The 9,676-nt window shown below is 34.2% G+C and overlaps 1 protein-coding gene across 1 annotated transcript; it reads left to right on the top strand.

The window, feature by feature from the left end:
• The first annotated feature begins 1,295 nt into the window (after positions 1-1,295).
• On the top strand, positions 1,296-8,982 carry JCHAIN (joining chain of multimeric IgA and IgM). Its single transcript, XM_077751116.1, has 4 exons — positions 1,296-1,454; positions 4,862-4,988; positions 6,979-7,059; positions 7,993-8,982. Exons 1-4 carry the CDS (start codon positions 1,391-1,393, stop codon positions 8,195-8,197), a joined length of 477 nt encoding a protein of 158 aa, XP_077607242.1. The 5' UTR covers positions 1,296-1,390; the 3' UTR covers positions 8,198-8,982.
• Positions 8,983-9,676: the final 694 nt, after the last annotated feature.

Genomic DNA, 9,676 nt, shown 5'->3' with positions numbered 1-9,676 from the left:
TGAATGAATAAATTGGTTATTTAGAAGCTATAGTTAAAGATGAGGAGCTCTTAAGTGGTTGATGCTTGTTTTGACATCCTGACCATACATTAAAATAATGTGCTTTCAGATTTTTTTTTCTAATAGATACAATTGTTCCTGTGAATCCAATATATTTTTTCTTAACCCCAAATATCTTTCTAAGTCCTATGATAGTAGAAATTAAAATGGAAGTAAAGTTTGACAGTATAGTAATATTTTATGTTCTAGTGTCCACCACTGTGTTCTTGGTAGACATTCAATACATGATTGAAGGAATGCAAGTCTGTGCTAGTCATTAACATTAACATTTCATCCTGTTGTCTTCTGCTGCTGGCTATGAAATCTGCTTGCCTACTAATGATCCTGAAGCATTTTTTAATGCCTCTCAAAGTTCTAGGAGATCCTTAAAAAATTAGAGAACTGAGAACCAAAAGTAACATAGACTTGATGTTGAATATATACATAACCTGCATGCTTGTGGAACCAACCCAGTCTAAGAGTCAGGAAATTGTAACAATTTGGGGCAGACAGGTAGGCTCAGGCTAAGCTCCTAGGGTAAGCTCAGGTGTTTGTTTGTTTGTTGACACTGATTAATGACTAAAACTTACAAGAAATAGTGCAGTGATTCAGTTTTCTGCTGAGGCATCTCAAATGAAAATCATTTCATGGGTTTATAATTCTGAAAGCTGTTACCGGGTGATCAAACACAAGGTCTGCCTTAACGCTATCAAATTAAACTGATACATCTAGTGTCCATCTGTTTTGAATTCCAATTTCATGTTTGAGTTTACAAAATAACTGAAAGCAATCAGAATATGTATACATTATATCTGTCATGGATAATATGTATATTTAAGTTTGGTAACTTGGTTAATTAAGGGCTAGGAGAAAAAGGTAACATAAGACATAATTGAACCATGAAAGGCTTTAATTAATTTCTCCTCCTTCTCTTCCCTTCCTTTACTGTTCTAGGCACAACAAATATCACATATTTGATTTGAAAACATTGTTATCTAGGGAGTAAAGCTGGGAACCTCTATTTAAACATTCTCAATGTACTCGACTTGATATCATTATTAATCTGGTTTAACTTTATAAAGTAAATGTAAAATAAAGAGTAATTGCATCAAAGTATGGCTTTGAGGGGGGAGACTTTGGAAGAAAATACGGAAATCTGAGACATACACTTCTGTCTAGTGCAGCATTTGAATTTCAGATTCCAACCGCAGTTGTGATTGTTTTTAGTTTGTTAGCTGCCTGGAGTGTTATTTTAAGAAAGCAGAAGCACCATCATTTGCACACTCCTTATAGATCACACACCTTAACCCTGACTGTTTAGCTTCAGTTTTTCTAAAGAAGTGAAGCCAAGATGAAGAACCATTTGCTTTTCTGGGGAGTCCTAGCCATTTTTGTTAAGGCTGTTCTTGTGACAGGTATGTGGTATTTTGAAAATTAACCCAGATAAAAGGAAAAATATAACACAAATCTGCTCTTCAGTTTCAAACTGGCTACTTTTTTCTAACATGCCTTAATCTTTATTATGGGCAGTGATCTTTCTGCAGATAAGACTCATTGTAATTCTTTTTATTCTTTTTTTCTCTTATCTGTTTGCCTAGTATAACTTAGAGAATAAGAAAATATATATATCTGGATAAGTGCTCATAGTTATATAACTATTCATATTGAATCTTGAAAATCAGTAGCCCTCTCCTTGAGTACTTTAAGAGAATACTCTGGAGAAATGAAATAATAATTACTATAATTGTAATAATTACAATATAGAATACTTGGGATTTTATTTACCCAGAGAGACTGATATTGGTTCTAACAACTTTGCTGGATCTGAGCCTACAGATTTCTTATGACACTTTAACATTGTTTAATGTTACACAGGTTGCCTATAACTTGATGGCATAACTGTGGTTGTTTTGTTTATTAACCTTTCAAAGTACTGTAGAAAATGGAATACACCCTGAATATAGATATAACAATTTTCATGTAGAAGGGCAAAGAGTTAGAAGTGATAATTTGGCCTGACTATTTCTAATACTTACTGAGCTTATTTCTCTTATTTCAGAACAGGGAATGTTGTAATTAACCATAGTCATTTTAAATATATTTTTTGCTAATTTAGCATTAGAAACAATGAATTTCTAATGATATTTAAACATAAAGATAGTAGAATTAAAGATGTACAATATATCTCTACATACATAAATAAGTGTTTATGAACATGCTTATGTATCTATAAACATATATGAAATACATATAGATACATATATAAAATATCCGTCATTTATTAAGTTAGCATTATGCTAACTGCTTTACATATACTATTTATTCCATTTAGTTCTCACAGTAATCACTTGAGGATAGGCACTATTAATATTTCTAACACATGGTTGAGTCCCTTGAGATTTACAAAGGTGAAATAACTTACCTACAGTCACATAGCAAGAATGTGGTAGGTAGAGCCCAGGCCATCTAACCCTATAGACCACACTCCTAACTTCTATAGCCTCTTCTGCCTATATAGGAGAATCACTTTTTAGTAAACTCATGTTCATATCTAGTATGTGTTGTTAAGTATATTTTCTTATTTGTTTGAACTGAATTAAATTTAACATATTTATTGAGCACCTGCTACGTTCTCAGGTGCTCTTGGACTAAAGTAAGGCACATTCTAGGAATAACAGGTTTATTAGGAAAAATGCTGTCTGTCAGTGAGAATATTAAGCCTTGGTGCATTGACTATATTTGTACATTCCCTGGAAGATGTATTAGGCTGCCTAATATTTTTGTATAATAATAGTAAGTCATAATAAACAGGAATAGTTTTTTCCTAGGTTTCTGATAAGAAAATCAATTATATGCTATAAATCAAATAAAGACATTTTCTACTTAAGACTTAATAGTCAAGTCACATACTTGACTCAATCTGTATTTTTGGTTGGGCATTACATGCTCATTTGTATTTTATTGAGAAAGACATTTTAGAGTCTTGAATATAGGAGTAGGGAAAAGACACCACTTAAGTCATCTTATTCTTTTCAAAATGCTAAGAGAAGTTACATTACTATGTTGAATTGAATTAATAATGTTTCTTCTGCAATACTGTACAGACTTTTATCAGAAGACATATTAGGAAGTTATGAATAATGCCATAATAATGCGTTGTAAAGTACTTCCAACAATTTGCAGTGCAAAACAATGGTCTTAAAATGTGTTTGTAATGTTATCACTAAGACTGAACTACTGCAATTAGGTCCTCTCTGTTCTGGGACACCTCTGAAATAATTAGACTTCCAATTAACATAATATCTATCCTGATCAATTTTATTATAGTAGGTTATACGTTTTTTTTAAGTACCCTACATTGAGTAAAAGCTAAAATTCATTAATTCTATCAAATTCAGTATTCTGGTTGGGAAATTATACTATAGTTTTATAAGATGTTACCACTAGGATAAACTGAGTAAAATGTACATGGGTTCTCTCTTTAGTATTTATTATCACTGCATGTGAATTTACAATGATCTAAAAATTAAAAATTGAATAAAACAAAACAAAAAATATATCAAATATCATTATTATTATTTAATTAGCACTATTAAATAAAGTTGTTATAACTCTTCAAATACTTGTTAACTGATCCAAGTCCTGATAATAAGATATTTTCTTTGTTTATTCTTTGCCACACTTACCAGACCTCTTTGTCCACTATTCAGATTAGACAATAAATATTGATAGTTAGAGTTAAGGGTTTAGTGGTCATCTGTGTATCCATTCATTTATTATTTTTTCTGTAAACAGCATATCATATTAAATAAAGCTTGTCCCTTACAATATTTTCTAAATTGTTTTTGCAAATTTATAGCACATCTATCTATACTGTATCTTTTAAATTTTTCCTATCAGAAATATTAACAAATATAGCACTTACTATTTTGTTTGAGTGAATCATTATGCCATGATAACCTGACTGTTATTATGAAAAAGAATATAATTAACTTTTAGGAAAATTATAGTAAAGAATATTTAAAAGTCTCACCAAGTAAGGTTATCTTGGAGAAAACGTGCCTGTTTTTAACCCTAATGCAATATAAGGAGAAAAAAAAAGTATAAATAGGAGTTCAGGAAGGATGTGACACTTCAAACTGGGACTGTAAAAGCTAACATTACTTTTTGTTCACTTTTGAATAATTGGTCTGAGAGAAATATCATCTAGATTTTTTGTTTTCTCTATCATTATGTCATTTGGCACTGATTTTTACAAGGCTGCATTATTTAGAGAGCTGTGCCTCTATTTAAAATATTAGATGATGGGGGCACCAGGGTGGCTCAGCGTCTGGCTTAGCGTCCAACGTAGCGTCCGACTTCGGCTCAGGTCATGATCTCACAGTTCGTGGGTTCGAGCCCCCTGTCAGGCTCTGTGCTGACAGCTCAGAGCCTGGAGCCTGTTTCAGATCCTATGTCTCCCTCTATCTCTGACCCTCCCCTGCTCACGCTGTCTCTCTCTCTCTCTCTCTCAGAAATAAATAAAACATTAAAAACTTAAAAAAAAGTATTAGATGAAAACCAGAAATACTTCAGCCCAGGTTCCCTTTGACTGGTCCAAGGGAAAAAGAAAAAAAATTGTTTGGAGTGTATTTGGATTTCCTTCATGATGCTGTGAGAATCCACATAGCATGTTGGTATAGAAAAGAGAACAAATGGAGAAAGATGAAACTGATCAACCATAAAACTTAGTTTTTCCACAGGAAAAAGATAAATTACCTCAGTCAAATGACATAAATAGACCTTCCCCCCTTTCATCTTTAATCATATTTTATCTTTCAAGCCCAAGATGAAAATGAAAGGACTGTTCTCGCTGACAACAAATGTAAGTGTGTCCGGATTACTTCCAGGATCATCCCTTCTGCTGAAGATCCTAATGAAGACATTGTGGAGAGAAACATCAGAATTATGTACGTGGCATTTTAAATTTCTCTTTTTTTTCCATCTTGTAAGCAGAGATACTTTCAGATATTAGCCATTGTTTGAATGTAATACCTAGGTCTCTACTCTTCTTTTTGACATGCAGTACTTAGAAGAACCTATTTCCTAAACTGTTTTTAACAGTAGACACACAGACTTTATGTGAGGGTTAAATATGCTAATGGACAAAAGCACCTAGAACAGTGTTTAACCCACAGTAGACCCTCATACATGTTTATTACCTTATCTTCCTCATTAGTTAAGGCCTTTCTGTTGTTACTAGAGCCTTATAATCTAATAAGAAATAGATTCATTCATTCATTCATTCATTCATTCATTCATTCAGCAAACATTTATTGAGTGCTACTAAATGCCGGTGAGGATTGGAGCCGGGGATACAACAGTTTATATAAAACACAGTTCATGCTGTCAAATAATCTACAGTCTACTAGGGAACTTTAAGTAGTTTAAAAGGTAATGACAGTATTGTAAATGCTATGACAGGAAGAAGCTCAAGATATTTCAGATCTAAGGAGGGGCATCCAGTCCAGTCCTAGAGCGTGAAGGGAAAGTGGCGGTGGGAGTCAGACAGGGGTGTTTGGAGTAAGTAGGTGGAAGTGGCAGTTAGCTGAGTAAATGTGTGTGGGGAACGGCAGGGTTGGTAGGTGAGGCAGATCATTCCAGGGAAAGGAAATGGTTGCTGTAAGGAATTGTATGAGATCATCACAGAACATGCTTCCGATAATCCCAGGCACTCTGTTAATACTTAGTTAATGTCAGAACTGTTACTGCTTTTGTTATTGTTAAGACTTGGAGATGAGAAAAGCCTAGTAAATTTGTGGAATTGCAAGCAGCTGCTTACAGCTGGCATGTAAAGAGAGTGGCATGGTGAGAGATGGGGCTGGTGAGGGGGAGGCATATCATGAAGTGCCTTCTATGCCATCATAAGGGTACTCTGTTATTTGTGTGAAGACACTGTAGGTTTTCGGCAGAGAAGAAAATTAAGCTAGTATTTTAGAGGCCAATTGGGCAATAATGTGGCTAATATATTGCTACGATCTAGGAAAGAAATGGTGGTGTCCTGAACTAAGTGCACAGATTGCAAAGAATCAGAATCGGTTGAACTGTTAGATGGATTAGGCGTAAGTCATCACAGAGAGGGAGAACTTAGAGACAATGTCTAAGCTTCTGGCTTGATATCTATGGAGATTGTGTTGCTAAATCCATCCGCATGTTTTCCTCTGTGTCATTTGGTAGGGAGGGGCACACAAGAAGAGGAATGATGACATAGATGAAAAAATGTGAACATTAATGAAATCACCTCATCTAGTTGATAAGGGTGATTTTCACGGAGGATCAACAAATCTAGGGATCTTGATTCCAGTTACAGCTTTTCTACTTAGTAGTTGTGTGAACTTGGGTCGATCACAGAGCTCTCCGGTTCATATTTTCTGCAGTCCAAAAATATGGATAATAATATCTGTCCATTTATTCCACAAATATTGAACATATTCTACATGCCACACATCTAGAAAGGCATTGAGAGAGCATACATGTTTTTGCCACAAAGAACTTGTGCCATTTGGGGAAGCAACTACCCAGTAGACAAGCAACTATGATATGGCCTTTGCTATAATAAAGATGCATGAACATCAGGGAGACAGCAGAGGAAGGAGTTTGTTCAGGGGTAAGAATGGATCATCATAAAGAGGGTAAAACTTGAGCTGAGTTTTAAAGGAAAAGCAGGGATTACCCAACTAAGCGAAAATCATCGACACAGAAGCTTCTGGGAGATTTACTTTGGATGGGAAGTGTTTAAAATATGCCAATTACTGTGAAATCTGAGCAACAGTATTACTGTGTTGTGTTTGTATAGTGTTATAGAGTGCAAATGTACTAAATTACTGATGAGATACTAAGTACTGTCCTAGCAATATTTCTTAGTTTCATTGTTTTGATTTCTTTTCTTTCTTTTTTTAGTGTCCCTCTGATGAACAGGGAGAATATCTCTGATCCCACCTCTCCAGTGAGAACCAACTTTGTGTACCATTTGTCTGACATGTAAGAGATTTTCCTTCATACTAATATAGATATGGAACTTCATAACTTTTATTTAAATTTGTTAGTGAGGATGTTTCTGAATATATGGGGAACAAACATTTACTAATATAATTTGAACTTTGCATACATTAATTCCTGTGTTAATTATTAGATACCATGCATTTATAAAGCTTTATCACAGATAAAAGTTAGCTATAAATTTATTCTAAATAAGAAATTATTGCCATTAGTACAGGAAGGGCCGATTTGTCTTAATACTTAAATAATTGGATTTCACACATATTAACATGTAGGTGTTTCTTTACAAACTATGGAATCCAACATCAAACAATTTCTTTTTCTTAAATATATTCTTCCTTCCGGGGCATCTGTGTGGCTCAGTTGGTTAAGCATCCAACTCTTCCTTTGGGCTCAGGCTGTGATCCCACAATTCGTGAGACTGAACCTTACATCAAGCTCTGCACTGACATCCTGGAGTCTGCATGGGATTCTCTACCTCTTTCTCTCTCTCTCTCTCTCTCTCTTTCTCACTGCTCCTTCCCCACTTGCATGCACAAGCATTCTCTCTCTCAAAATAAACTTTAAAAAAACTTCTTCCTTCTTTGTCACTACAGATAACCTGTTTAATCCTCATTTACATTTAGGAGCAAACCTAACAGACTACAAGGTGATATACAGTATAGACAAAACCATAATATTATCATATCATTAATTATATTGTTTACTTTCAACTAATTTATATATACTAAAGGCTGAAAAATCCTGTTAACTCTTCTGTAATTTAGAGCAGCTGAGGTCTGAAAGGAGTTACCTTTTGTCAGTTGTCAGGTCAGAGCCTCAAGGGCCAGCTGATTGTGGATAGAAATGAATAGTCACTCAGATTCTGACACAACATTTGGTGACTATTGTCTAATAACCATTTTTATTTTTCAGCTGTAAAAAATGTGATCCTGTCGAAGTGGAGCTGGAAAATCAAATAGTTATGGCCACCCAGAGCAACATCTGTGAGGAAGAGAATGAGGTCTGCTACACTTACGACAGAAACAAGTGCTATACAAATCGGGTCCCATTTACCTATGGTGGTGTGACCAGGATGGTGGAAACAGCCTTGACCCCGGATTCCTGCTACCCTGACTAATTGAAGTCATTGCTGACTGCATAGCCCCTTATCTTAAAAGGCTCTTCATTTTGAGGCAGAAACTTCATATATTTACCACCAATGAATTTGAAACAATGACTTTTTTTTTCCTTCGTGTAAAACTAACCCCCAAACTGAAATAGTAGCATGATTATTTTTATTGAAATTACTTTTCAACTGTACATTCTTACTCTGAGTATTGAAATCTCTCATCATCCTTGCCCAAAGGGGTGGATGCCCTTAGGAATATAATTTCTAGCATTTAAAAATAAACAAGGGGAGAAAATAAAACCCAAAGAGTAAACATCAGAAGAAACAATTACATTTCAACTTTCTTTTCCTTTTTCTTTTTTTCTTTTTTTGGCGTTGCCTTGGAGAGCCAGAGCTTTGGCACCTTCTGCACTATTATTCTCTTTTTAAAAAGTACCACTGTGTAGAGAAAATTTATATGTAAACATAAGTCAGTTATATGTCTTCACTAGAAAAATAATATTTGGAAAACATACTTTGAAAATATTTGTAAAAGTAATTTAAAATGGGATCTCCATTTATGGAACTAATGAGCCAAACATGACATAATTAAATGCATCTTTGAAAACTATATTTTGACATAACATAGATTCCATGGCAAATGACACAGATTGTTTTTTTTTTTTATAATCAGGATAATATAAGAAATTCCCCATTGGAAATCATGTACGTTGTAACACAATCTGATGAAATATGTATTCCAAAATATGTATTCTCTAGCACAGTTTGAATAATTAAATAGATTCATGAGCATATACCCGTGTGAAATAATTTGTTGAAAAAACTTGTGTTAACTTTGTTGTATGTAAGTTAAAATATAACATTACTGATGAACAATTTGTAAGTATGATATAATTATGCATTAATCATTGATTTCATACATGTACATACTTGAAGTAGCTTTGTCATTTAAACCTAGATTTAAATTAAAAGACAAGGTCCTTCTTGACAAACATAGTGTTGATCACGGCACATAAAACTTCTTATGGCAGAAGGCCAAGGCCAGTTGACGTATATATCCCAGGGTTCTATGGAAAGTAAATGCTAACTTTGGATTTGAAATAATGGGAGGCCGCTTAGTAAAATTTTCCTGAAGAGACATTGTTCTGTTTTCTCTCTCTGTTTTTTTTTTTTTTTAAAGATTATTTATTTACTTTGAGAGAGAGAGAGAGAGCATGTATGCCTGAGTGAATGAGTGGGTGGAGGGGCAGAGGGAGAGGGAGACAGAGAATCCCAAGCNAGTGGGGAGATGGGCATGGAGGAGGGCACTTTTTGGGATGAGCACTGGGTATTATATGTAAACCAACTTGACAATAAACTATTTAAAAAAATACAAGTATATATTTTCTCTATCTCTCTAAAGAAAAATTCACCAAAAAATTACAAAAAAAAAAAAGTGCTTTATTGAGCATTAACTCATGCAATATAAATCCAGTGTATCTGCTGGCC

The sequence above is a fragment of the Crocuta crocuta genome, unplaced genomic scaffold (genome assembly GCF_008692635.1).
Source record: "Crocuta crocuta isolate KB4526 unplaced genomic scaffold, BGI_CrCroc_1.0 scaffold1, whole genome shotgun sequence".
In the NCBI taxonomy this organism is placed as follows: domain Eukaryota; kingdom Metazoa; phylum Chordata; class Mammalia; order Carnivora; family Hyaenidae; genus Crocuta; species Crocuta crocuta.
Note: the sequence above shows the minus strand (reverse complement) of the source record. Positions and strands in the feature narration are given on the sequence as shown.

What these genes read in the sequence shown, in the direction of transcription:
- JCHAIN (XM_077751116.1), top strand. Translation starts at nt 1,391, where the DNA reads ATGAAGAACCATTTGCTTTTCTGGGGAGTCCTAGCCATTTTTGTTAAG. An exon ending in TAAGGCTGTTCTTGTGACAG is followed by an intron (nt 1,455 to 4,861) that starts GTATGTGGTATT and finishes TTATCTTTCAAG; the next exon opens with CCCAAGATGAAAATGAAAGG. An exon ending in GTGTACCATTTGTCTGACAT is followed by an intron (nt 7,060 to 7,992) that starts GTAAGAGATTTT and finishes TTTATTTTTCAG; the next exon opens with CTGTAAAAAATGTGATCCTG.